The 27,908-nt window shown below is 45.5% G+C and overlaps 2 protein-coding genes across 4 annotated transcripts; both read right to left on the bottom strand.

The window, feature by feature from the left end:
- Positions 1-1,290: 1,290 nt before the first annotated feature.
- TUBA8 (tubulin alpha 8) lies at positions 1,291-8,786 on the bottom strand. 2 transcript variants are annotated; one of them, XM_041398655.1, is made up of 5 exons: positions 8,635-8,786; positions 5,220-5,442; positions 4,027-4,175; positions 2,796-3,476; positions 1,291-1,668 (listed from the first exon to the last, which is right to left on the bottom strand). In XM_041398655.1, the coding sequence occupies exons 1-5, from the start codon at positions 8,635-8,637 to the stop codon at positions 1,321-1,323; spliced, it is 1,404 nt and encodes a 467-aa protein (XP_041254589.1). In that variant the 5' UTR covers positions 8,638-8,786; the 3' UTR covers positions 1,291-1,320. The 2 variants fall into 2 exon arrangements, with proteins under 2 accessions (XP_041254589.1, XP_041254590.1); XM_041398656.1 differs by having other exon boundaries at positions 1,291-1,608.
- A 175-nt stretch (positions 8,787-8,961) lies between these two features.
- PEX26 (peroxisomal biogenesis factor 26) lies at positions 8,962-16,518 on the bottom strand. Of its 2 annotated transcripts, XR_005952220.1 has the most exons (6): positions 16,249-16,518; positions 15,739-15,879; positions 15,071-15,384; positions 14,240-14,386; positions 13,061-13,839; positions 8,962-9,008 (listed from the first exon to the last, which is right to left on the bottom strand). XR_005952220.1 is itself a non-coding variant. In XM_041398817.1 (5 exons), the coding sequence occupies exons 1-5, from the start codon at positions 16,419-16,421 to the stop codon at positions 13,736-13,738; spliced, it is 879 nt and encodes a 292-aa protein (XP_041254751.1). In that variant the 5' UTR covers positions 16,422-16,518; the 3' UTR covers positions 11,169-13,735. The 2 variants fall into 2 exon arrangements, 1 of the variants encoding a protein (XP_041254751.1); XM_041398817.1 differs by lacking the exon at positions 8,962-9,008 and having other exon boundaries at positions 11,169-13,839.
- Positions 16,519-27,908: the final 11,390 nt, after the last annotated feature.

The following is a 27,908-nucleotide window of genomic DNA, read 5'->3' as shown; positions in this document are numbered from 1 at the left end:
AAATTGCAGGGGATCCCCCTTCACCTGTGATTTTAAGGGTATCAGTTAAAGGAAAACTTGCCTTTTCCATTATTTAAGGTTTAATTGAGGAAAAAAATCCCCCTCTTTCCAACATCTGAAATATTTAAGCAGAGGGGGGGAAAGGGCAGAAAAAGAGAGAAAAAGAAAATGGTGGGAATTGTGAAATGAAAAATGGTGGGAAATGTGAGGTGAAAAAGGGGCAGAAAACATGAGGTGGAAAAAGGATGAGAAATATGAGGGGGAAAGGGTGGGAAATGGGTAATTAACACTCATGCAGTAATTAACTGATAATTTATGAACAGAATTGTGAACAAAGGAGAGATATTATCTTACTTTTTGAGAGGAATATCTGGCAGAATCAGTCCCAGAAAGGCCTGAAAGTTCACAGTCTTGAAAGAAAGGCAACTTGGGTATTTCTAAGAATTGCCTTATTTTTATAAGACATTCTGTATTAGCGTCATTAAAAAAATCCAGATTCTGAAATGAGCAAGGAGGGCCACAAATGCATGCAGGAGAACCTAATCAAAAAGCAAGACAATATCTCATTTGTTGCACAGAGGTGTTAATAAATTCCCAATTAATTTATGCATGAGCACCTAGGTACTTCATGCCTAAGTGCCCAGTTAATTTTTCCATGAGCATCCAGTTAAACCCGCCCTCCTTATGCCTTAGCACAGCTTCTTGGAGGAGTTTTTCCATGCACTTCCCAGGCACAGAGGTGAGGCCAAGAGGTTGGCAGCCACCAGGACCCTCCTTTCTGCCCTTTTTAACACTGGGAACAATGTTTCCCTTTTTCCAGTCCCCTGGGACTTCACCATGACTGCCATGACTTTTCAAATATCCTTTTCCAGTCCCCTGGGACTTCACCTGACTGCCATGACTTTTCAAATATCCCGCAGAGTGTCGTAGCTGACTGTGGATTCCACAGAATCCTGGCTTGGGCAGGTGTCTGTGGTGTCCCTGTTGGCTCTGCTGCTCTTATGCAGGAGCAGGAAGCAGGGTTCTGCAGCTTTTTGGGAAGACCTATGTGGAATGTAGTGAGTTTTTCATGTTCACTAGAGCTTAGACAGGCTCACATTAAGTGTGCAAGGGAGAGCAAGTCTTTTTACATCACTGGGAATGGTGTGGCATTACTACAGCTGATTGTATCTTACAGGATAATTTGCCTGTCATTTATGTAATAAAAAATGTCCTCTCCTAAATTTATGTTTACAAGGTGCAGAAAATCTGAGCTAATTGTTGACACATGCAGTACAGGAGACAATTCTGTGCTCACCAGGAACAAAATGTATTTTAAAATCACTCCCCATCATTCTCTTCTTCAAACGAGTCAGTTCCCACTTCTTCATAGTCCTTTTCCAGGGCAGCCAGGTCCTCTCGGGCCTCTGCAAACTCTCCCTCCTCCATGCCTTCCCCCACATACCAGTGCACAAAAGCTCTCTTGGCGTACATCAGGTCAAACTTGTGGTCCAGCCTTGCCCAGGCCTCGGCGATGGCCGTGGTGTTGCTCAGCATGCAGACTGCCCGCTGAACTTGGGCCAGGTCTCCGCCAGGAACCACTGTAGGAGGCTGGTAGTTGATCCCAACCTGGAAACAGGGATGTGAGAGAAGGCTGGACAACAGCAGGAGCAGGAGGCAGTCAAGGAGCTGAAGAAAGGTGAGTGAAGTTACAGATGCTGGTGCCAGATGGCAAATGCCATTTCAAATGTCAAAGAGCACGAAACACGCTCTAACGTCTACTATTCTACTGTTTAATGCACACTGACCAGTTAGTAGCTTTCTTAACACCTACTGAACATAGAGTTTCACCAAGATACTCTGTAGAAACTAACCTAAAAAGTTGGTTCCCTGTTGGAGGTTTTCATTTTTGAAGGAGTTTTTGTATGACTTTTCCGCTGGTAATGTCTGTATTATTGCAAGATACTCTGTAGAAACTAACCTAAAAAGTTGGTTCCCAGTTGGAGGTTTTAATTTTTGAAGGAGCTGTTTGTATGACAAATACTTTTCCACTGGTAGTGTCTGTATTATTGTTGAAAATGTATTTCCAGACACTGCTGTGTAACCAGTGGGGAGAGGCTGTGTAATATTTTTAGGTTAACTAAGAGATTCCCTAATATCAGCATTTCCTTTTTAATTTTATCAGCTTTGGTATTTCCTCAATTTTAGATTGTGCCTCAGAGGCGACGCTCGTTGGCTGTTCCAGAGGTCAGGTCTGAAATTAAAACTTCTTTCAATTTTAACCCATACACACTTTGAACTTTCATTTATTTAAATATGTAATGGGATGTCCAAAGGAGAAAAGACACATTTTATGTAAAAGCATCCTTATGTTCATTGGGAAATATCTATATTCCCCCATATTCTGGGGGATATAGGAGAAATAGGCAAGATAGAAAACTTTAAATACAAGTTTTCTGCTAGAAAACTTCCAAAATACAAGTTTTCTGCTAGAATACCTAAAGAATACAAGTTTTCTGATACAAAACATTAAAAATACATGTTTTCTATTAGAAAATTTTAAGAATACAAGTTTTCTGCTAGAAAACTTTTACAAATACAAGTTTTCTGCTAGAAAACTTTAAGAATACAAGTTTTCTGCTAGAAAACTTTAAGAATACAAGTTTTCTGCTAGAAAACTTTACGAATATAATTTTTCTGCTAGAAAACTTTAAAAATACATGTTTTCTGCTAGAAAACTTTAAGAATACAAGTTTTCTACTAGACTGAACCTCCCCTTTCAACACTCAAGAGAAGCTTGTGCCAGCCCTACTCACCTTGAAGCCGGTTGGACACCAGTCGACAAACTGGATGGTTCTCTTGGTCTTGATGGCAGCAATGGCTACGTTGACGTCCTTGGGGACGACGTCGCCGCGGTAGAGCATGCAGCAGGCCATGTACTTGCCGTGCCTCGGGTCACACTTCACCATCTGGTTGTTGGGCTCGAAGCAGGCATTGGTGATCTCGGCCACCGAGAGCTGCTCGTGGTGCGCCCTGTCCGAGGAGATGATGGGCGCGTAGGTGACCAGCGGGAAGTGGATCCGCGGGTAGGGCACCAGGTTGGTCTGGAACTCCGTCAGGTCCACGTTGAGGGCGCCGTCGAAGCGCAGCGAGGCGGTGATGGAGGACACGATCTGGCTGATCAGGCGGTTCAGGTTGGTGTAGGTGGGGCGCTCGATGGCCAGGTTGCGGCGACAGATGTCGTAGATGGCCTCGTTGTCCACCATGAAGGCGCAGTCCGAGTGCTCCAGCGTGGTGTGCGTGGTCAGGATGGAGTTGTAGGGTTCCACCACAGCAGTGGAGACCTGAGGGGCTGGGTAGATGGCGAATTCCAGTTTGGACTTCTTTCCGTAATCCACAGAGAGGCGTTCCATCAGCAGGGAGGTAAATCCAGAGCCGGTACCGCCACCAAAGCTGTGGAAGATCAGGAATCCTTGCAGCCCAGAGCAGGCATCGGTCTAGAAAGCAAAAGAGAAAGTGAAACAGCAGCGGCTGAAAGAGGAGGAAAAGACTTTGCTATGTGAGCTTCTCCTGAGCTGAAGGAGCGAGCAGTCATAGGCAGTATACAGCATAGATTTCATGTCAAGATTTCCTGGGAAAGGGCTGGTGATAGTTCCAACCTTTACTTTCCTCACTCTCTCAACTTAAGACATAGGGATCTGTCTAGGCCTCTCTCTGTCTGAACTTCACACTGCTCTCTTACTCTAGCTGAAACCAGCGACGTACATCTGCATAATCCGCCCTTCAGTATCAGTATTGGTGCTGAAGGGCTGTGCTAATAATTAAAAATTACATATTCATAACCACTTTATAAAAAAGCAGCTGGGAAGTGAACTATGAAGTGAACTACGGGGCTTCTCTCTTCTATACCATGTCCAAGATACCATCTGTATGACTTGCAATCTCTTTGCTGAACCATTGGAATCATTTGCAATTAACAAGCTGTTAGTTCTGCCCTTCTTTCTTCTGCAGAGTCCAAACTGCTGTTTCAGAGCTACTGGGACTTACCAGCTTACGGACACGATCCAGCACCATATCAATGCTTTCCTTGCCAATGGTGTAGTGGCCACGGGCGTAATTATTGGCTGCATCTTCCTTTCCAGTGATCAGCTGTTCTGGGTGAAAAAGTTCTCGGAAGGTGCCAGCCCGTACTTCATCTGAAGAAGAAAGAGAAATTGTAAGAATATGCTCCAGTGCCAACAAATTTGGGTTGTTGTTGGCATCAGTGGATGCTGTCAGTCACAGAAGCTCATGATGCCAAAAAACAGATGCTGATGGAGAAGGGAAATGTCTCCTGAGCATTTCTTCATTGTTGCATTTGTTTGATTTGTTGTGCATCTTCAGTCCAGCCACTTATCTTCTCATGAGCTTGTTGGTGACAAGTCCCCAGAAAAAACAGTGTGAAGAAATTCAGGTATTGTATTTACAGGGATCCCCAGACAAAGGAAGGAATGGTGAATCTGACTCCATGTTCTCAGAAGGCTAATTTATTATTTTATGATACTGTATTATATTAAAGAATAGTAAACTATACTATACTAAAGAATACAGAAAGGATACTTACAGAAGGCTAAAAAGATAATAATGAAAACTCGTGACTCTTTCCAGAGCCCCAATTGGCCATTGAGTCAAATCAACCCACAGCAGAAACCAATGAAACAATCACCTGTGGGTAAACAATGTCCAAACACATTCCAAAGGAGCAAAACACAGGAAGCAAATCAGATAATTATTGTTTTCCTTTTTCTCTGAGGCTTCTCAGCTTCCCAGGAGAAAAATCCTGGGCGAAGGGATTTTTCAGAAAATGTGAATGTGACATTCAGGTGTCCCAATTTATAGACATTCTATTATTGGAGGGCAGCGATCAGGCTCCTGCTTTAAATCCAAACTGAAGAAAAGCAGAATTTGAACGGCAAAAGTGTCATGATAAACAACCCCCAATATTGATGCAAAGAGAAGTTGTACACGCCAGATGTACCAACCATTAAACTGCTGGGGATCCTCTCGTTCCAGTGTTTGTAACACCTGTGACAGATTCTGGCGTCCTGTGTCACAGAAAATTGATTTTTTTTTTGTGTCACCATGCTCTCTAGTGGTAGCCCGAGGTGCAAAGGGCCACTTTGTGCCAGTGAAGACTGGAGGCACAGCATGGTGATATGAGGAAAATCAAGCTCATTTTGCAGGTTTATTTCTGTACTGACCTACCACAGTTGGTTCCAAGTCCACCATTACAGCCCGTGGCACGTGCTTCCCAGTGGCTGTTTCGTTGAAGAATGTGGTGAAGGAGTCATCAGAGCTGAGTTTGTCCTGCAGGTCCTTGAAGGTGCCGTCGGGCTGAATGCCGTGCTCCAGGCAGAAGAGTTCCCAGCACGCATTTCCTATCTGCACTCCAGCCTGGCCAACGTGAACAGAGATGCACTCACGCTGAGGGGAGAGAGGAGAGCAGGGTCAGAAAAATCAGTGTGTTTTAGCCCTCCTTATTCCTGGTGGTTGCCTTTTCCCTGTGTATTGCTCTTCCAGAATATCTGAATTGTCAGCTGTTAATTTGGTTGTTCAGCCCCATGACCACAATGAGACTGCTCATGCACATGCCAGATACTGGGACAGTTCTTTAAAAAACTGAGATCTGCGTGCTCTACTACAGAAGTACATTAAAACAGTCAGGAAAAATTAATTTCAGTTACACAAACCCCACCTTTCTTCCTGGATTGGCCCTGCTGAGGAGCACATCCCAGTTTAGTTTATTTTTACCCCTGGCTGGAACCTGACACAGCCATGTGGCATCCTTCCCCCTTGTGTAACCCGAGGCAGATGATGTCTTTTGATCCTTCTACCCTCTGAGAGCAGGCTAGTGTGGAAACTTGGAAGAGCTGCTTTCAATTACTCCAGATTTTCTTGGTCAAAACAAATGTTCCTTCCAGCTCCTGAGCAGCCATTAATTTTACATCACGGGTCCACTGCTTGTCAGGCAGTGCCATTGCAGTAAAGTGTATTTGCATGATTCCCAGCTTTGTTTCTGTGGCAGCCAGGAAGAGAAAACTGTGTAGCACCAGGCTAAAGTAGGCAGCTGTCAATTGCTCCAAAATACACTTAAAAGTACTGCTTTTAAAAGGCTCTGCTGCTGGATTTCATAAATTCACAAACAATTATAAAGCAAATACTTCTGGGTTAGTCCCAGCAATTGCAACACTGGGTGTAGTGAAAGGCATTTTTTTTGAGGAGAGAGTGGTTTCAGGCATGTGGATTTTTTTCAGATTTGGTTTCTGCTTTGGAGCAATTAAAGCTGCCTGAGCTCTGTTTTTGTGATCCCCAGGGCCCTGTCTATACTAGGGAGTAAGAAAAAGTCAGGTCATAGTACTGAACGCTGGCCTGTGATCTCCTGTGCTGATTGATAATTCAAAAAAATTGGCAGAGTTTTGTCTTAGGCCGGTTAATATTTTTCGACAATGCTTGGGCACCATGCAGAAAAGAACTCATTGTCAAGAATGGTTTCCAGTGAGCAGCTCACTGACCACTGCCAGGCTCTGGAGAGGGAAGGAGAACTGAGATGCCCAGCTGTGAAGCAGGCCTGGCTTTAAGGGCAGAGGATGGTCCTCACTCATTCTTGTTTTGTAATATTGCATTTAGAGATAACCAATGGCACTATCAGATTTGACCAGTTAATTTTTAAAAAAATTAAATTCTGTAACTGCTTACCCAGCAAAATTATTCTGTGACCTGAGAATTAAATGTATCCTCCCCAAAAACTAAATTTTCAGTCACAATGTGTGACCAGCAACATCTCTGGAGCAGTGTTTTCTTTTCTTTCAATTCTTCAAATTGACACAAATTTGTGTGTAAGAAACATAACTGAAGAAATTTTTTCTGAAGCAACTAGAATTTCAAGTCATCACTGCCCCAGCTAGTCATCCCCAGACATTCAGATGAACATGAAAGCTCTATTTAAATCTTTCATTCAACGAAATAAATTATTTTTATTCAGTACTCATTTCTAAGCTGAAAATTTCTGCTGACTCTGGAAATGCATGTGCTCTCAAGTGTACTTGCACAACCCTGTCTTTGTCAACTGAGTTGGGCAGAAGTCTCTGAGTTATTTGAGTGACAATGGGGCTCCAGAAATCAGTGTGTTGCAATCTGGAGGATTACTCAGGAGACACTGAAGGCATATTTGGGCTTAGAGAATTCAATTAATGCTGACTTTCCACAGAGCAGGCTCCTGCCTTTTCTTTCAAATCCCAGTGTGAATCTGTGAGGCTGGCAGGCAGCAAGAAAAATAAGAGTTTCTTTTCAAACACAGCAATGAGGCCAGCTGGCTTTTAAAAACAATATATTTTAAAGCAAAACTACAATTACAAGTCAAGCGGTATTTTAAACCTAAAGAGCTGCTTTGCTCATTTCTTCAGGTCTGTAGAGGAATTGGTCTGTTTTTTCACAGATGGAACAAGTGAATGCTGCCTTAGCAAGTTAGTATTGTAAAACTTTATATATGACTCTAGTTGAAGAATTTCAGACTTAGTTTTCAGCTGCACTAGTTTGAAACCACATCTCAACCCTGCTTTTTGAGCCATTTCATCTTCTCCTTTCCCAGCAGTAATTTGGAAATATTCTGCCAAAGAGAGAAGACAGTGAAAAAGAGGTTTCTGACTTTGCATAGTGAACAGCATTAAAATACATGCCAGACTTTTAGTAGGGAAGAGGGTGGGCCTTCTTCAGCGTCGCAGTCAGAGTAAACTGATCTTTACGTGATATTTGAATTTGGAGCCTATTCCAAACTCATGTTTCACATCCCACCACTAATGACCCAGGACAGGTCTAACAAAGAAACAGTAGAAAGGACTTTGTGAAACTAAACCTTTGGGACAGCTTTAACTCTTAAAAAAAACCAAAGTGGCTCCAGGATTTACTGCAAAAGGAGAACTTTAGTCTTCCAGCTCTCCACAAACACGCTCACTTCCCTAGGTCTGGGAAGCCTGTGGAAGTATTTTGCCTGTGAGATGAGCTGGCAGAAAGTTCTTCCTCTGCACCAAAATTAGACTCAGTGCTAGAGATATACCAGGATACAAGGTGAAATGGATTTTTTCACATTCTAAGAGGTTTTGAGAGATTTCTACGAATTTATAACAAACCAGCAAAACTTAAAAACAAAGGGCATTTTTTAACTTACTTAAACACATACATATATAAAAAGATTAATGGACTCCAGAAACACACACACATACCCTGTATAGCTACGGACAGTATAGCCATTGGGGCTAAATTAATTTGAAACAGACACAATGGTAAATACATCTTTTGGTTTATATCTAAAAAAAATTGTCTTGCATGGAAATGAACTGGTGTTGAGAAAATATGGTCACAACAGAAAGTACCAAGCAGCCAAGACTCCACATCTAATTTATCTTATAATCCCACTAGTTAGGAACTCTCTGAAGAAACAATGCAGTAATGCTTCAGTGAGATTTTCTGCACTCCTTTCCCATTTTCTTACGTGGTGAGTGGTGTGTGAGATCAGGGCTCAGTGGCAAAACCCACTGATAACGACAGCAGACCCCTCTGCCTTCCCTCACCCACAGCCCCCCAGTCCCCATGTGCCCGGTGCTCCCCCATCCCCCTTACCATGGTGTCTCCAGAGGGGTTTCCCTCCCTTTGGGGTCACTGGTGGCAGGTCTGTGCTGGAGCCTGGCTCTGGGCTGCAGGGCAGGAGGCACCCAGGGCCCGTCCCCAGCACCTGCTGCTGCGCTTCAGCGTCACAGCGCCGCGGGACGAGGTCACCCTGCTGCCTGCAGCACCCTCCTGTGCAAATCCACCCACAGAGCCCGGGCTCACAGACACCCCAGGCTGCAAACTCAGTGCAAACAGGGCTGGCACACTTACTGCTTTGGAGTGTGGCCACGTAACACGTTGTACACTGTGCTTTCTCACACCTCGGGGTTTTACATCACACGCCGTCCCAGTTCCCCAGCACAAACTTCTGTAGATGAAAATCACACCTGAATTCCAGTACAGAAGGCATAAGAGAGCAAACGAATGGAAAAGAGAAGGATAGGAAAGAAAGCCAAAAATGAGATCTGGAAAGTGAACATAACTACCATTCTTAAGTGTGCTCTACTAGCGCTTTTAAATGATCTCCTGGCTTTTCTATTAACATCTCAATTTACTTCTATTACTTCTCTTTCCATGTGCAGTCATCCAGGCTGTCAGCAGTATGGGACAGCTTTCAGTACAGACTCTCACTTCTCTGCCCAAGCACAGAAAGAAATTTGATTCTTATTGCAGGACAGATCTGGAGGCATCACCCCAACATTCTGACACCAAACTAGTGCAGTCGCCTCCTCCACTTTGCTCCTTCTGCACTGTTCACCACTGGAAAGCAGCAGCTTCTCTCAGTAGAGAAATCCTCATGGTTGCAACCCTTAAGTAACGAAGAGGAAGGCACACTTAATTGCTTGAATCTGCATCATGTATCCCCTGATTTTATAAATGTACTGTTTATGATGATGTTTAATCCGCAGACATTAAATAGACAATTCCTAAAATGTAGATTAGTCTACTCTGACATGATGATAATAATAGATTGTTCTGCCACTGTTGGCAACCAGCATAGAAATATCTTCTTTAACACCTACATTTTAACAGCGAGAACTAGTTCATACTGGTTTTTATAAACTCACTTTGTATAGTCTTCATTTTGCTGTTCTTTACATAGACCTGCAAACCATTACTCTTTGACTTTGGCTGGGAAAAGCCACATAATTTTTGGAGCCATAATTGGTTTTTAACAAAGAATTTCCATTATAAATTCCATCTGCTGCTTTGCGTAAGCTGAATCTGAGAGTTCTTCAGAAAACCATCAGATTTTTGATGGTTTGAGACTAAGGAATAGGTTGCTCTAGTGTTCTTTTTCTAGTGGAAGTGGTAACATCCCAGAAAAGCTCTGGTGCTCTGGACAATCTGAAATGGTAATAATGCTCACAGCTTCAGAGAGCCAGGAAAAACTCTCACAGCAAATACTTTGAGCAGTCCACCACCCAAAACCTCTTAGGCACGCTTTGAGTCAATGTGTCAGATCCAGCAGTGACAAAATCCAAAAGAGGTCTGTGAATTACTAAATTATTTGCAACAGTCCTTTGTGGCATTTTCTGTGCCAGTGGGAGACCACAGAGACATGAGGCAGATATGGCCTGGATCTGGATTCTTGGAAAGTAAGTGGGCAGGTGGTGAGCTGCCATATGAAACCTAAAGCCTTTTTCTCTAATTAAAGATAGACACATCTCTGAAAATGGCATTTTTGAATAATCTAGAACTCAGAAGTACTGTTGTACTGGTTTAACCCCAGCTGGCAACTGAGCACTGGATCAGAAGAGCCAGGGAGAACCTGTGGCTTGAGATATAGTTTAACACACAAAGCAAAAGTTGTGCACACAAGCAAAGCAAACCAAGGAGTGGATTCACACTTCCCATGGGCAGGCAGGTGTTCAGATACAACCAGGACTGCAGGGCTCCATCACCCTGAATGGGATGTGATTTCTCCTTCTTCCCCTAATTCAATATGCTGGAGATTGAAACACATCAAGAGGCCAATGAAGGACAGTTAAATGCTTTTTCTCCTTTACTGGATGTACATCACTCCCTCCCTACAGGCTGCTTACCTAAATGACTCACCAGCAGTGGCAGAATCATGGATTATTCTAGAACATTATTATGCCATGGTAAAAAACAGTGCACTCTTAGTAAGTTCTTAGGTGATCACACAAAATCCTCTTTTCCTTTTTATTTGGGACATGTAAGTCTTTGCATTTCCCACAGGTTCTAATACCTTCCTCAGTAAGTGAATGAAGATTTAAACACTTTCCTGGTGTTCCCTGTATAATTGTTTTCTGTTAGTTTGTTGCCACCTGCTGGGAGAACCAGCAGCATTTCATTTCAGGATTTCTGAACTTCCCAAGTCTAGTAATTAACACCTGTTAATACTGCTACATTGATAAAATACTGGTTTTCAGGAATTATCCCTGAAACAGAGAACTCTGCTATCTACTTTTAATTTGCAGAGTTTTTCCCCCTAACACAGTAAGGTCAGAACTGTAGTTAGCTCTAATATAAAGATACATTCATCTAATAATGATGAATACCAGCTACTTTATTCTTGGTAGTATTGGTCTTGGCCATGCCAAAATGCAGACTTACACTCTACCAACATCATCAGTGGATTAGGTCTCATCAGATTCACATTGAGGACATTCTCTGCTTAATTCAAACATGGTGAAACGATGAAACAATGTGAAACAATTCCTGACAACTTTGATATACTTTGTAGTGTATCAATACAATAAACACCTTTTTTTCATATACTCAATCACAGCACAAACAAGCAACTCTACAGAGGTAAATCAGTAGTCACTTTATTATAAAAATTAGATACTGCAGTTTTAGCATTAATTGCAAAAAAACCCTGATAGCTTATTTCTGCCTTCTTGCTCTCTCATTATGAATTTAAAACAATATAAATTCTTTATCAGTAGTACTCCAATAAAGTCAAGGTTACCAACCTACACTTAAAATAAAGTTGAATGTTAAAAGTCCTCGTAAAGGACACTTAACAGCATTCTAAAAGCTATGTATGGTCTGCTGAAACCACTGGTCCAAACCAACCTCCAGAACAGCATCTCTGCCATCAAACTAAAAATGATGCCAGAAGACTACAGCAAAACTTGTTCATTACCTAGCAGTCACTTTGATAAGAATTTGGCCTGACTTCAGAGTGAAGTTTGCCATTTCATTAACTGGCTTACAAAGGACTTAACCTGAGGCTTTGCAAAGGAGGGGGACAGAGGACTGATCCTGGTTATTTCTTGGAAGAGCTCAGCTCCAGACAGAGCTTCTGTGTTTCATTCCACCTGATTTCACATCAAGGGTTGGTTTCAGTGTTGTAACTACACTTACAGCTGGATTACAGGAACCATTCAGCAATATCAAAGGCTGCTCTTCCCTGGGTGTGCAGAGTATATAAAAAATTACTTTTTTATATGGAAAAGCTATGGGCTGCTTCATCTGGTGTAGAGTCCTGGCAGAGACAAAAACTTTGGGGAGTCATATGGAATTGCTTTGGGTTTTAAAATCTCTTGAGACAACTAGGCAAGGTCATTATTACCCTCACGAATAACCTGAGTTTGTCTGACAGTAATGCTGGGGTGTAGCTCTGTTTGGGATAATTTAAGATGAAACAGACAACTGTTTCTAGTAGTGAAGATGGGACTGTTTGCACAGTGCCCCAGTAGGGAGCAAAGCAACAGATCACAGTCTGAGGGCACCAGCACACCCTGTGTGAAGAAAACACAGCTGGGAGTATGGCTATTGCTAGAGACAAAGGGCACTACTGCTGTAAGACACCACACTGGGATCTACACTGGCTGCTTCTCATGGCCTTGGTGTGGTCCCACCAAAAAGGCTGCTCTGACAACATTTTGTAGTTTGGGCTGACATCAGTGAGTTTGCACCCTTTTGGCACAGGTGCTGGGATGACAGAGGCAAATTTGCCCTTGGCTTCTCACTTTTAACTTGTCCCCTCCTGCACACAACAGTTTAAAAGCAGTATTTTGTTAAATTAGTGCTCCTTCCTTGCAATTCACCTTTTAGTTGATGATAGATGGATGAATGGATGGAGGAGAAATTAACATTCCACCCCAAAGCTCCAATTTCTGCCTCCAGTGGTCAGAAATGGAGTTGGTGTTGTGACAGACCTGCAGGTGTACAATTTTCTTGCCACTGATCTGGGGAAAGTTTTGTGATGTCAGAGAAGTATCTCTTTCTATAAAAAAACCCCTTTTGTTCTGAATGACAGAGCATTGGTACATGACTCCCATCTAACCCAGAACTTTGGATACTGGGGACTTGGGGAGCAATTCTAGATAGACAGAGAGATTTTTTTGACATCTACATAAACAAAGCAAGAGGTAGGGAAAGAGCAAAACAAAGCAACAACTTCAGTTGTTCAACTAGACAATAATATAGAATATAATTTTAAAAAATAAGTCTATTTTCTTACCACCACTACAAAGTGCTTCTAGGAATGAGTATGCATCAGGCAAGCACTGAGTGCTGTAATTTGCATTTAAGAAGAGTAGATACAACACAACAGTCTTTGTAGTCTTTGTGGCCCACCCCCTCATCTTTCTGGCTTAAATATGATTAAAATCCAGTGTGCCTCTCCAAAGAGGCATCAGTCACAAGAGAAACCATGGCTTTCAAAATGTAATAGGCTTTAATTTCTACAGTGTTTTTCTTCCATGTGCTTGTCCTAAATCCCATGCTGCAGGAAATGAGCTTTTCAGATGTCTTCAGGGAAAACAGGATATTCCCCTAATCACTGTCCTCCAGGAATTGCACTTGTTCAGCGAACTGCTGAGCATTTGCAAAGATGAGAACTTCTTCCATAGTTCATAACTGGCTACACAACCCTCACTCAAGAGACATCCAAAGCAAAGTGTTTGAAAAGGAGGATTCTTAGATTCTTATTCAGTTGTAGGTATGGAAGGAGTGGCTGTACCCTAGTGATGAACCAAGCAAAATGTCAGGAATACTTGCTGTGGCTTCAAAATTCATACACCATTCCCTGTCCGAAGAAATTCCAGGAGTCCACACCCCAGATTTGAACAGCCCCTGAAGAGCCTGGTGACACTTTCAGTCAAGACAAGGTGACACTTTCAGTGGAGGAAGACACTTAGTCTCGAAGGGGAGGCCTATGGACTGGAGAAAGCACAGCTGCCCAAGCCTGCCTGAAGAGCTGGACCAGTTTGTAAATGAACGGCAGTGACGTGGGAGAAGCTGCAAAGCAGAACAAAAAGGTAAAACTGACTTGGTAAAACTAATTTGGTAAAACTAACACACACTGAACATATTAAGAAAGAACTACCCCCAGCTAGAATTAATAAAAACCTAGTTCTGTTCCTTCCTTCGATGAGGAAAAGGCTGAATCTAGGACAGCTCTGCCTGCCTCTCACAGTCTGTACCTTGGCTGCTGGAAAGAGTTTGCAGCAAACTGGCATTTGTGGAGCTTCATCTTTCTACATGCACTTCAACTGGAAACATTAAACACATTAAATTCCTAGTCACCCATATTTTTGTCTTCCTGAGACATTTACACAGACCAAATTTATTAAAAACAACTCATTTCTTCTCCATAACCATAATGGAATTTTTAAAATTGGAAATCTTAATCCTGTACCTGGGTCTAATCTCACCACCACCAGGTACAGCAAAAAAGTAGCCAAGAGCATCTTCTTGTAAGGAAGTAAATAGAAGTGGTTTGACATGGACCTCAGTGCTCTACGTAGCAATGTCAGCATGGTCAGGAGCTTTTGGGACAGCACTCCTGGAAAACAAGAACAGAAAGGCTGTTAGGGCAAAGTAAAGTTTAAAAAGTAATCACACAGATGTAGCCAATAAGAAACTAAGGTACTGGAAGTCTGATTGCATGAGAGTTGGGTTTGGTTTGGTTTTTTTATACAAAAAAGAAGCAGAACAATTTTGTAATACACTTCATTATACTTCTTTTTTAGGCATCTACTTTACTACAATATGATCTTAAACCACAGTAGTGCCAGCTTCTGTCCTGGCAGAAAACATCCAATGATTTACAGCTCTGGAGAAGAAGCAGTATTTTAATTGCTAGGTAGGCTTTGTTCTACTTGGACTCAACTGTAAATGGAAATGAAACAAACTGTACATACAGCCAACAAAACATACCCTTAAAGGATTGCCAGGTAGTCTTAGTTTTCCTTTTTTTACTTAAAAAAAAAAAAAAAAACAAAACCCCAAACTTTTGATCCTGGGCATTAATTGTCATCTCCTGATGCTAGCAGAGACTAAATATGCTTTGCAATTCTCAGCAAAGGTATCACTAAGTCTTTTATTTCCTGCTGTGATACACAACAGGACTCCCTCATGGCCTGTTCATCATGGCAATATTCTTAATATTTACTATCTTTTGCCACTAAGGGACCAACTTGAAATGAAACCGTAAGAAAGGAGCACAAACCACAGAGGGAAAGCCCACCCAGAAGAGTTTCTGTGGCCGGGTCTTGCTGCTCCTCAGCGGCCGAGCGCGTCTCCTCGCGCTGAGTCCAGCGACGGCGGCTCTGGCCGATGGTGCCCAGGAGCTGCAGCTGCTGCTCGCTGTCAGGCACGGCACAGCCCCGCACCAGCTCCTCCGCGCCCTCGAAGCGCCCCAGCGGCAGCAGCACCTGCGCCAGGTACAGCTCCAGCAGCGAGCCGAACTCCGGGAGACTCTGGTTGGCGTGGGCTCTCAGCCAGCTGCTGCCGACCTCCAGCATCACCTGCGGCTCTCTCACTTTGCTGTACAGCAGGATGCTGAGGTGCAAGGGAGAAGTAGGAGAAAACACTGAGTCTCTGTGGAAGCTGGCATCACTGCCAGCTATTATGCACAAGCAGCTCTCATGAGGTATCAATCAGGGTCAATATCAAAGCACAGACAATTCTGAGGCAGACAACAGGTACTCTGAGGTATTGATGTTACTCTCTCAGCATCACCCCTTTTAGACTTGATCACCATGCAAAGCAATCTTGCTCCAGCACACATAGAACAGGCCTGTCCCAGATCTCACTCACACCACACAAAGGGAAAACATCACCCAATACCCAAGCCTGGCCTGCAGTTAAACCTAAACCCGTGTGTATATCTGATAGCAACAGAGAGAAACTCACCACAACTCCAGAACTTTTGGAGGCAGATGTTCTGGGGCATGGTAGTACTGTAGGACCCAAGACAGAACTTCTCTCCACCGGTTCATCTCGGCCAGCGCCTGAATCCCCACAACACAAAGGGAGCATTTCACTTCTGCAAAACTGGTAAGGAACAGACACCTAAATAAGTGCTTCTTACAACCACATTTCCCCTTGCATCCCCTCCAGCGAGCTCCAGTGCAGCCCAGGAACCACACAGTTTTCTGCTTCCCCTCTACTTGTCCCCTATCAAAAGGCCAATTCGACCTCCAAGGATATGCGCTGTGCTGCATCTCTGATAGAACGAAGGGAAGGCTCCTGGGCACACCCCACTTCCCTCAAAAACGCACAAATGAAACACTTTAATACCGACAGGGCTAAAAGAAACCCCGAAGCAGTGCAGCCATGGCCTGAAGTTCCAAGCCAGCCCGGCGCTGAGGCGGCATTGAGCAGCTTCCCAGCGCCACCCCGGCCCCTCAGCACCGCTCGCACCTCTCGTGGCCGGGGCCGGGGCAGGGGCCGGGGCCGGGGCCGGGGCCCAGGCTGTCGCAGCCCGCCTCGCACCGCTCCACGGCGGCGGCGAAGTCGCGGTGCAGCACCAGCAGATCCGCCGCCTCCTCCAGCAGCGCGGCCGCCTGCGCCCAGGCGGGCGGCTCGGCCCTCATGGCGCCGGCGGGAGGGCTCTGCCCGGCCCCACACGGCTCCGGCTCAGCCTCCGGCTCCAGCGCCGCCACAGCCCCCGCCGGGGCCCGGCTCCGCTCCGCTCGGGCAGGCACCGGAAAGCCGGGATGGAGCCGCCCGGCAGCGGAAAGGCCGCCCCGGTGAGCATCCCCGGCCCCGCGGGCCGCCGGGACGTGTAGTCACGGCTGCAGGAGGGCATGGACGGCTGGATGGTTGTGGGGCTGGAGCATCTCTAACCAGGAAAGGCTGAGGTCTGTTCAACCTTAGGAAGAGACGACTGAGACTCTTTAATGTGTATAAATGCCTAAAGGGAGGTGCTAAGAAGATAAAGGCAGGCTCTGCTCTGTGGTACCGAGCAATAGGAGAAGAGGCAATGGGCATAAACTGATGCACACAAGTTCCACCTGGACAGGGGGAAGAATTCCTTTGCCGTGCGGTGATCATGCACTGAAACAGATTGCCCAGAGAAGGTGTGGAGTCTCCCTTTACGGCCATATTCCAGAATCGCCTGGATGCATTCCCGTGCCGTGTGCTCTGCAGTGACCCTGGTTGAGTGTCCCAAGTGTCCCAGGGAGCTGGGACAGCATGACCCACTGTGGTCCCTTCCCGTGCTGTGACTGCGGGGATTCGCGGTGGCAAGCGGGCACCCGGGGGGCGCTCCGAGCGCCCGCAGCTCTGGGACCGAGATCGGTGCCCGTCCCTGCCAAAACGCGCTTCCCTCATCTCCTCCCTCGTGTGGCTGCCCAGGGAAAGGGGCCGAGGGAACAGCCCGCCTCGGCTGTTCTGCCCGCGGCCGCCGGGCGTCAGCCCAGCCCCGAGAGTGCCCCAGCCCCGAGAGTGTCCGAGCCCCGAGAGTGCCCCAGCCCCGAGAGTGCCCCAGCCCCGAGAGTGACAGAACCCCGAGAGTGCCCCAGCCCCGAGAGTGTCGGAACCCCGAGAGTGCCCGAGCCCCAAGATTGTCCCAGCCCCAAGAGTGTCCGAGCCCCAAGAGTGTCCGAGCCCCAAGAGTGTCCGAGCGCCGAAAGTGTCCCAGCCCCTAGAGTGAGTGTCCAGTCCCGAGAGTGCCCCAGCCCCGAGTGTTCCAATCCCGAGTGTCCGAGCCCCGAGAGTGTCAGAACACCGAGAGTGCCCCAGCCCCGAGAGTGTCCGAGCCCCGAGAGTGTCCGAGCCCCGAAAGTGTCCCAGCCCCTAGAGTGAGTGTAGCCCCGAGTGTCCCAATCCCGAGAGTGTCCGAGCCCCGAGTGTCCCAACCCGAGAGTGTCCGAGCCCCGAGTGTCCCAACCCGAGAGTGTCCGAGCCCCGAGTGTCCCAACCCGAGAGTGTCCGAGCCCCGAGTGTCCCAACCCGAGAGTGTCCGAGCCCCGAGTGTCCCAATCCTGAGAGTGCCCCAGCCCCGAGTGTCCCAATCCCGAGTGTCCCAGCTCTCCTCGCCCCGGCCGGGGTGCGGTGCTAACGGGGGAGCGCTCCCGCAGCACCTCCCGGGCGGCTGATGGATGCTCTCCGCTCCCGGCCGCCTCTTCCTCCGGGCACCTCTCCCCCGGCTCCCCGTGCCCGCAGATCTAAGCACATTACGCTGTTAATGGAGTTCGGGTGTAATAACAGCGTCTCCAGCAGCACCCGGCAGGCAGCGGTTCGCATTCTCCTTTGGTTGTTATTTAAAAACAACAGGGTGTCTTGGTTACAAGGTAATTACCGCAGTCAGTGCAAACGCTCTTCAAAAATGGATCTCTGCAGGAGAGACAGGATTGATTTATCCTGTAACCTTTTTAAACAACTGACACACTTATCTGTCCCCCTACTATGATTATTTAATTAAAAATCAAATGGGGCAATACAAAACATGCTAAAGGGTGAAACACATGTTTCAAAGGGGATTTTCTGTGCCATTTCAGTGTGGCGAATACGATTAAAAACTTGATCAGAGCTCTCTTTTTCTAGGTAGCTGTTTTCAGGAGGCAGGACCACGTACCTGCCCCTCTCTCTGCAGTAGCAGCTTTTACACAGTGTTGCATCCAAGGGGTTGGCACATCGCCCTTAGCTGTGGAAGAGGTTCCTGGAGGATTCGGGCTGGCTAAGGTGGAACCACTTGCACAGACACAGGTGAAAGGAAGGGCCCAGCAGCAAGCAAAGGCAGAGGTAAAGGCCTTTCAGACTCCTGTTTCTGTTGCTCGGCGCTTGCAATTTGGAAAACAACATTCCTTTTTGGGAACTACAAGTCCCAAAGTGCTCTGTGGGAAGAACGTGCCTCGTACCAGCTGGTGCCCAGCACAAATTCCCAAATATGGATAAGGAATCAAGTTTGAAAAAGACTCAACGCTGGCTGGATGCTCCTCACTGAGACTCAGAAAAGGAGTGAGACAGCACAGAAACAAGGTAAGTTTGTGTCGTGCAAAGATGCTGTTGAAGGGTTTCTTTCGTGGGGAGCAGCCCTCAGTGCTGTGTCCCTTAGGAGGGCAGCCCAGCATTGCTCTGGTGATGTTTGCAGTAGGTGTTGTGGTCACGGAGGCAGATTTTGGAACAGGGCTGATGTTTCAGCTGGGGGAGCGAGCAGCAGGAGCAGCTGTGCTGCGGAGTGAGTCAGATCCTGCTTCCCTGCAGATGCTGATGAATAAGGACCTATGGAAAGACAGGGAGCTGCAACATCCATGCAGTTATGTTAAAGGCTGGGAAGGGTCAGGGAGAGGCAGGTGTTGCTCTGAACGGTAGCTCCGTATGAGCTGCAGTGTGTGGTTGTGTAAGAAGCCAAGGTGGACAAGGAGCCTTGTAATACCAATGATTATAGGTTAAATTAATTTCTCTGTAAGGCATGTAGAATGTTTTTGTACTTCACCCCTCCTCCTAGAGGGGACAGTGTGGTGCCTTGAAGGCCAAACCTCTTGCAGCTCTCTGACCTGCAAATAACACTCAGTAACTGGATTGTTTAACTTCAGGCCAGGAACAATTACCTACTTTCCCTGCAATTTGTTAACAAGCAAAATGAAATCCTTCTGAAATACAATCATCTTCGTGGAGATGAGAGATGCTGGAGCTCCGCAGTCGGGCACGCGCGAATCCTCGGCGGCCGAGCTGGACCCGGGCAGCACCAGCTCCTGCCTCTGTTTCCCTCTCTGGCACTCAGGCAGACTCCTGGTGCAGCTCAGATGCTCTGTGTGGACACTCTGCTGCTGGCTGACGTCAAGTGCAGCTGGTCAGCTGCACCCGTCCTCCCAGCACCCTCCTCCTGCTATGTAGGGTCATGGAGCAGCACAGCCTGCATGGCGAATGGAGGAGGTGCAGTCCAGCCCGGGAGGGGAGCCTGAGCCTGCTTGGGCTGCTGGACCCAACTGTCACATGGATTCTTGTTGCCAAATAAGAATGATGCTGTTTTTCCATCTTTCCTTGAATGGGAGCAGCTTAAATTGTCTTAAAGCTGAAAGGGTCCCAGCTACACAGCAGGGCAATCTATCCTACTACACAAGCACTGGAGGGAAGCAGGGTGTTTGTGCTCCTGGCTAACAATTTCTAGTGACCAGAAAAGCCAAACCAACTTGCTGTCAGTGACAGTGGTATCAGGGAGTGCCACAGTGGGTTTTGTGTCCTGGGTGGAATGCCCATGCCCAGCTCATTGCCTTTGGTTTGAAGTCAAGGAGGTTTTTTTCCCGCAGTGATCCTTATTTTGTATAGGAGAAGAAAAATTATTTTCAGCAAGGCCTTGTTTTTGTGTGCATCATCTGTGGATTTACTGGATCCCCTCCTCCCTCTCCTGCCAGGCAGTTCGAGGAGAGTTTAGAGTTACAGGCACCTGTGACAAGGCCTCCTGAGGTAAATCGCCTCAGCTATTAATCCAGATCTGACCAGCACACGGTCACAGGGCCAGAGGGCTGGCAATCAGTCTTTTTCTGTTGTCTCTTCTGTGTCAGTAGGCTGTTAATAGGAGATTAGCAGCATTAGGGAGACTTTGAGCTAGAAATGGTGAAGCCCTATGATTTGATTTGAAGAGAAAGAAACCCTCCTACACTCCTATGAAAACAAACAGAAGAGCTGGAAATAATAAATGGCATTATAAACACAACTGAGGAAAGCATGGTCTCTAGGGAAGATGTGGACCTCTGTAGTACCTTATAGCTTATCAGCAATGCTTTAACAAAGCAGTGAGGTCCATGGAGACCTCAGGTCCCAGTGTGCAGCACTCTGTTCTTATCACCACGTGCTTTTGTTTGACTCTGGCGAGACCATGACGCGCTGGAATCTGTAATTCACTTGTAATTTCCATCAGCAGTAAATCCCTATTAAATATGAAGCTGGCTGGCTGCAGATCCCTCAATTAGCCCAGATTCAGGGCTTCCCTGGCTGCTGGCAGGCAGTCTGCAGAGCTGGGGGAAGGTGAACGCTCTCTGGCTGTGCTTGGAACAGATGGCCCATGGTGATGCTTTCCTATCTCACCAAGCATTGGGGCACAGCATCGAACCTGGGTTTTGTTTCAAAAATAGAACTGTTTAGAGGAGACTCACCTGACTTTGGGGCCCACCTGCTGATGCTCCTAGTCAGTGTGTTTAAATGCACTCATGTCTGGCTTTTTGGCTATATCCAAACCTATGTAAACAGCAGGCAAGGATGGTACAAGGCAGAAAAGACAATGGGACAGCCACAGCCACAGTCCAGCTGGGGGGTATCACATAAAACAGAAGAGCCAATCTCTGTTTCAACCTTCATCACAGATGCACAAACACCCTGTGAGGTGTAAACACTGGAAACTGGGAAACTGGGAACACAGGGTTGTGTTCACAACTTGTCAAAACTTGAGTTTTACTCACATAATAACAAAACCTTTCTGAAACAAAGGGCAATTTTAAGTTAAGTCCCTTTCTTTGCTTCGTAATCAAACAAAATACTCGCCTTGGCAAGGCTGCTGTCAAAGAATAGCAGCAGTTACTTTGATTTAATTGTTACTGTTATAACAGTCATAATTAGTGCTGGGTGGGGCATTTCATAGCTGTAAGGTGACCAATTTGGTTAGAGGCCTAAGGCATCTTCTTTTCTTCAGCTAGTTATTATCTGTGAGAAAATACCGAAGCCTGTCATCACTGTGGGTCAATTACACCCTGTTTGTCTAGCACAGCGTCTTTGCTCATTGCTTTAGAGTCACAGCCCCTCTAACAGTTAATGCCACTTCTCAAGGCCCAGCTTGCCAAAATCAACTCTCATCCATTAGTCTCCACCTTTCCTCTTTTTTCAAAAGCGAGCCTTGTGCTCTCATGACTGGGAGAAAGGCTTGACAGTGTGAATCCTGGAACTATTTGTACCACAATGCAAACAAGGTGATTTGAGAAAATGGTTCTTCTCATTTTTTACCTAGCTTCTTGACATGTCAGTATTTCTTTTCAGTGTCTGTCAGTCTTCTGTCCCTCATTCTGAATGCACATTTACTGTGATCTGCCTTAATTATCTCTACAAGCAGGCAATGCATCTTCTGCATCTTGAATTGGACATTTCAGAATATCCTACACAAGTTTACAAACTCATTTCCATCTCAGTCCTGGCTCTTGCCTGGCCAGGTCTCGTGGTGCTCACAAAAGCTGTGATGTGAGGTTGCTTTAGGAAAGCCAGCAGTGCTGCATTGCGTGGTGGCTGTGCCTGAGCCTCTGGAGAAATCCCCAGGGAAGGGATGATGCTGGTACGACCTTTGTGTCTTGTGTTTCATGGAGATCACCCCCTGCGTGCCCCTCTGGCTGTGGTGGGCAGAACTCCCCTGTTTGCTGTGAACTTGATACAGTAATTAACTGGTAATTGCCATTAACCACACGCCATGTGTGGGGTTTTTTTTTAACGTAGTCAATGAATGTGCAGCACCTTTCTCCTGGGAGGATTTTTCCCATCCTCTGGAAGATCTGTGTGCTATTTCAGGGTCTTACCTGTTTGAGAGGTGTGCTTACACTGTGTGTAGGATTAATGTCTCAAGCAGTGTATTGGCCTTGTTTCCCCGATGTTCTCTTGCCCTCTGTACCTCCCGTACTTGCTGCTCCTTCTCGTCTTTCTTGGCAATACCAGGTGCAGACAAAGGTAGGATTAGATGTCTAATTAGTTTATGTAGCCTTAGACATACGTGGTTACTTCTTGGCACTGGGGGAAGGGAATCCAGTGAGGAATCCAGCCCTTGTCTCTCAGTGAGGTTTTCAGCTTTGGGAGCAGCCTGAGCCCAGGCAGACTCAAAAGGCAGGCCAAAATTTTCTAGACACATTTTTGTTCCAGATGCCTGTTCAAGGAGGAAGTTGAAAACCTAGTCTGTATTACCAAATCTGAAATAATTTCTCATTTAATGTTAGATCCAAAAAGTTCACTTCCAAAAAATGACTCAGTGTAGACAGCCTGAAAGAACTTGCTTGAAACAAGGCAGAAAAGCTACCAAGCTGTAATATATTTTGGAACTACATGGGACAAGTTGTATTTATAATATTTTGAGCTTCTCAAAGTGAACTTAAGGCTGTATCTCTCCTGTCTCCCATCCTTCAGCAGATGTAGCCAGGTGAACAGAGGGGACAATGTCATTGTCTTTCCTGCCTGACAGAGGGGCTTATTTCATTTGTAATTTCAGTTGTATTTATGGAGTGTTCCAATATACCCGACTGAAATGAAATGGATGAGGGTAAAGCAAAGGATCAAGAGTACACTGCAGCTGTGTACACCAGCAAAATAAAACCCCACAAGAGCAAAGTAATGGAAATGGGATTCATGTGTGAACTCTGACCAGACCTTCAAGGATGGAAAAGGCGGTGAATTCTGCCAGGGATTGGGAGCTTAATTTTTGCTCTCAGGGATAGACAGCAGCTGCCCTTACATTTCTCATGGAGTGTCTTTGTGAGTGAGAGAGCTGCATGCTGGTGTGTCAGCCTGGCACTCAGAGTACAACCAAGCCATGAGGATGGAGGTCACTGTAAACACAGCAAGGTTAAGTGAAATAAGGCCATGAGGAGGTCATGGTGAATTTGAAAGGGAGAGTGGATGGACAGACGTGACTGATGATAGCTCTGGTGATTGGAAACAAAACCTTAAACAACTCGAATTTGTATTCAAGAACACTTGTCCGTGTCAGGACTCTACATCCATCTTTCTGTGTCAAATCAAGCAGCAGTTCACAGCAGTTCACATTTCCAATGCACCCTGAGCTGCTGGAACAATATTTCTATTCTGAGCTCCCCTTGCAAGGCTGTCTCATTCCAAAAGGTGTGCTCACAAGGAGAAATTCAATACTAGAAAGTTAGATGAATAATTTTAGGAGATAGAATCACTGCATCCTAAATCCCCAAAGGAGCTGACTCTCTAAATAGTCCTAGCAGGGAAGCATGCCCTGTAAATCATTGCCAAAAGTTAGGCTGAAAACATTTAAACACTTTATATAGTAAGCATGTAGGTTCTGCCTTGATCTTCCAGGTGGTTTATTTTCCCAAGCTTGCCATGATTAAAACAGGTTCTCTGGTGTTGCTGTTCTTGTGGCAATCGAATATTCAGACTGGTCAGAAATAGGACAATCATGGGACTAAATCCCTAGAGCTGCCTGAATCATTGGGTTAAAAGAGGACTGTGAAGTACTTAATGGGCTGCCCACACAGTGCTCAGCAAGTCAGAGGTTAACAAAGGACCTTATTATTTGAAAAGATAATTGAGGCTGAAAACAGGTCGACCATCCCACAACTAAGCCGTGGAGATCATCAGTTTTTGTGAACAATAGATGATGATGTTCGGGATTCAGTGAGTTAAGTGGTTAATCCTATACAGAAAGCTGCATCCATAGTGCACTTTAAATAGGGGAAATCCACCCAATTTGACCCCTGGAGAATTGCTTCCTGCTGTTATGCTGATGGATATGTCTATAAATATCATGGAAGCCATCAGCAGATAAAATGTCAGCGAGCTGAAAAACCTCTCCCTATTAAATGATAACATTGATCTCCATGAAACAGCAGGAGCCTGGGGAAATGAGCCACTAAAACCAATCCCTCTGCTCTCCCCAGAGCCACAAAGAGAAGCAAGACCCATACACTGTTTCCATCTTGATTCAGTGGGGAAAAAAAATCAAACCCCTCATAGACCCTTTCTTCCTTCTGTCCAGTCTTGTCCACGAGGCTACTCCTGACATTCTGTGTGGGTCACTCAGGCAGCAGTTCCAGCCTTTTGTGGCACTTTGCTCCAGATTTGTCCTTTGTTTACATCCCTCAGAGAAAGCCTCCAGTCAGGGCAGTTTGGGCACAAAGCTGCCAAAGGGTGCAGGACACTCCAGCAGGTTTGTGTGTTCTCCAGCACAGGCACCAAGGGGTGGCAGACAAACTTCAGCATCCACTCCTCATCATCCTCACCTTCTTCTGTCACTTCTGGATTTTAGCAAAGGAGTGCTCACTGTCCTGGTTTGGTTTTGTTTTTTTTGGGGTTTGTTTGTTAGTAGGGCTTGGGGTTTTGTTTGTTTGGTTTTGTTTGGTTTTTTGTTTGTTTTGTTCTTGTTGCTGTTTTTGTTTTAGTTTGGTTTCGGGTTTGAGGGGTTTGTTTGTTTGTTTTTTAATTTATAGCTCAAAATTTTAAGGTTTCAAAGCCTATTTTGTTATATTGTAAGGCGTGGCTTGTGAATTTCTACTCCCAGAGCTGTTGGTGCTGCATACCATGGAACATGCACATACACACATTAGCATATAGGTTTTACCTCCTCATTTGAACTCTCCAAACTGCCTGTATAATGTCTCCATATCTCTATGTGCATGCAGGTCTCAGAGCAAGCTTGCTGCCTTTCTGGTGTTTGAACCAGCTCTCCTGGGATTTAGAGATGCCAGCCATGAAGGAGTTAACCCATGTCAAGTAGTTCTGATTTGTTTTCTGTATCTTTCTTTTCTGCACTCTCCATTTGTTACCCTTCATTTCTTCTTCCTCCATTTTGTTCTCTCTTTTCTCCTCCAGTGCTGACTTAGTGCAAATTCCATCATTTCTCAGCACTGGGGACTGTCACAGGCAGTTGTGCTGGGCAAACCCTTGGACATCACTGTGGGACTTACGTGGAAAACTCGTGCTGTTAGCAATCTACTTCCAGAGTTATTAAGGACCAAGACAATAAAGATTAGAAGAAAGCAGGGTTTCACAGTCCTCACAAACCCAGAGCTGCATACAGTGTGAGGATACAGAAGGAAAGAGGATTATGAGGTTCTTTCCTTTCTCTCCATGGACCTTTCTGCTTAGAAAGCCCTATGCTTGTCTAGCACTGACCTAGGCAAGGAGAAAATAACATTACAGGGACTTTATTTATTGACTTGGCCTTTGCTGCTTCAGTATCTTTGAGCATGAGAGTCTTTTCCTTTGGAGACTCTAGAAGGAGTTAAAATAAACTGGGACACAAGGGAAGGATCATGAGATTCACCAGCTCAGCCTGTCCCATTGGCACCAAGTTGAGTTCAGTGACTCAAAGCAATGGGCTCTCGTTACCTCTGAGTGCACTCAGAGAAAATGATTCTGCTCCCTTTTCAGCACTATCAACAAAAGTGTTTACTGAGTTCCAAAGGGTTATATTTTTGGCATTCCTGTGGCCTGTTTTGGCTTGTTGAATTTTACTTATGAGTAAGAAGGAAAGAACTTGACTTGATGCTCAATTATAAAGCAGAATTTGTATGGCTGACAGTTAAAGGAAAACAAAACGAATGCAGTATTTTGTGTGCTTATCTCACAGGATCTGCAGAGACAAAAACTACAGAGACAACTGCTTTCAATTGCAGGGATATATCCTGCTTTTAAAAGTCATGTCTCTGGTCTCTCAAGACAACTGCAACCCGAGACACCCAAATTCACCACTTGTACACCTAATTATAAATGGCCTGCCCAGAGTCATAGGAGAGCCATGTGGAGGTGGGTGGGATTTCTCTTACAGACAAACCTCTGCTCTGCCCTGGGAGGCCACATTGGCCTCTGCTGGAATCTGTGCTCAGCCCCAATGGCATCAGGAGAACCCTGCTGAGGCGTCCCAAAGGAAGGATGGAACTGCAGACATTTCCAGGGCTTGTTTGGAAAACTGGTGTCCTGTAGGGAGGAGCTGTACCCACCCACTCCCTGAGTGAAGGGAGCATCCATCCTCATCTCTGTGCATACCTGGGCAGGGGAGAGCTGCTGTGGGGCTGGAGTCTGGGCCTGTGAGGGAAAAATGCTATTAAAGTGGATAACAGGGTTATTTAATTATTATTTAATAGCAGCAAGGTCTTTGCTGGGGACTCAGGTCCCATAAAAGTACATGTGACAATGCCAGAAAAGCTAGATATTCTTGAAACAGCCCCAGGATGGTGGTGATGACTCCATAACTTGGGCTGGAAATAAGAGCCATGGTAGGTAGCACGGCCCACTGCCTGTGGAGGTGAATATGGAAAGGAATGGGAAGAGCCCAGAACAACAGTGGCATAAATAGTAGCCTAATTAACAATTCCTATCAAGGATTTATACTGTGCTTTACTTATTTGAGGCACTGTGCAAAACATTAGCTGATAGATGTCAATTAATTATTCAGGTAATTAAATGGAAGTGGAATGCAAATGGTTAGAGGAAGCTGGAGTATGAAGACTTCCTGAAACCATTAAATTATTTTGCTGTCTTTGATGGAGGAAGAATTTCTTCCTTTAGGGTTTAAATGTTCTCACAGTGTGGGTGTTATTACAGTTTTAATAACCACCTGTTTAATTCCCTGGGATGGGAGATTACATGCAGCACAGCCAAGAGTTTCTTGTTTGAGTAACTTTGGCAGTTTTATGGGCCTAAAAGAAAAAAAAAAAAGAAAAGAAAAAGAAAAGAGAAGTATCCCCAGCTCTGTATTTCAGGACACAGAATGATGACCAGCTTCAAGACTGAGTCCTGATCCTTTGACTTCTCAGGAGCAGGATGGGCTGGGAGATGGAGTCCCATTACAGTGACCTATTGTTTTCACTTAAGCCGTGAAAGATGAAGATGTGCTGTTATTTGATGTAGAGGAATCACTGAAATGAGCCTGGCAAACCACTGAGAATGTTGCAAGTGATAGCTAATTTTTTTTATGGATTAATTCATTCCCCTACAGTAACAAGATAGGATTCTTTGGCAGGGAATCAGTCAACCTGGTTCCTGGCTGTGGCATATTTAGGTTTGTGTTACCACCCACTGCCCTCACTTGTGTAGCAATAAACTCCTGAGGGAACTTGTGAAGAGATGGGTTTTCTTTTGTCTGGCCTGCTTTGCTGATGAACCCCTCAAGCTGCTGGAAAAGACCTGTTTTATGCCAGGCCAGTATAACCACAAACCAGGCATGTAGGTCTGATTTCCTAAATTAAAAGAGTGATTTACTGCACCGTGTAAATTGGGTTTTCAATTTAACTGCAACCTGAGAACTCAGTCTCTTAGGGAAGGTACAATACAAGCAGTTGGTGATGCAGATAATGCCAACAAAAAAAAGAAAGATGTGGTTCTATGACTGCTAATTGCTCTGATACCTTTGCTACCCTCCC

This window comes from Onychostruthus taczanowskii, unplaced genomic scaffold (genome assembly GCF_017590055.1).
Source record: "Onychostruthus taczanowskii isolate IOZ18803 unplaced genomic scaffold, ASM1759005v1 scaffold15, whole genome shotgun sequence".
NCBI lineage: Eukaryota > Metazoa > Chordata > Aves > Passeriformes > Passeridae > Onychostruthus > Onychostruthus taczanowskii.
The sequence above is the reverse complement of the archived record's forward strand: the minus strand, read 5'-3'. Positions and strand labels throughout refer to the sequence as shown.

Bases quoted from the DNA above. Each gene is read 5' to 3' on its own strand.
- TUBA8 (XM_041398655.1), bottom strand. The intron at 3,477-4,026 runs GTAAGTCCCAGT...TTTGCTTTCTAG, and splicing joins TGGATCGTGTCCGTAAGCTG to ACCGATGCCTGCTCTGGGCT. The intron at 1,669-2,795 runs GTGAGTAGGGCT...ACCTTTCTTCAG, and splicing joins GGTGTCCAACCGGCTTCAAG to CTCCTTGACTGCCTCCTGCT.
- PEX26 (XM_041398817.1), bottom strand. From the start codon at position 16,421: ATGAGGGCCGAGCCGCCCGCCTGGGCGCAGGCGGCCGCGCTGCTGGAG. The intron at 15,880-16,248 runs GTGCGAGCGGTG...GTTCCTTACCAG, and splicing joins CCCGGCCCCGGCCACGAGAG to TTTTGCAGAAGTGAAATGCT. The intron at 15,385-15,738 runs GTGAGTTTCTCT...CTTGCACCTCAG, and splicing joins CCAAAAGTTCTGGAGTTGTG to CATCCTGCTGTACAGCAAAG.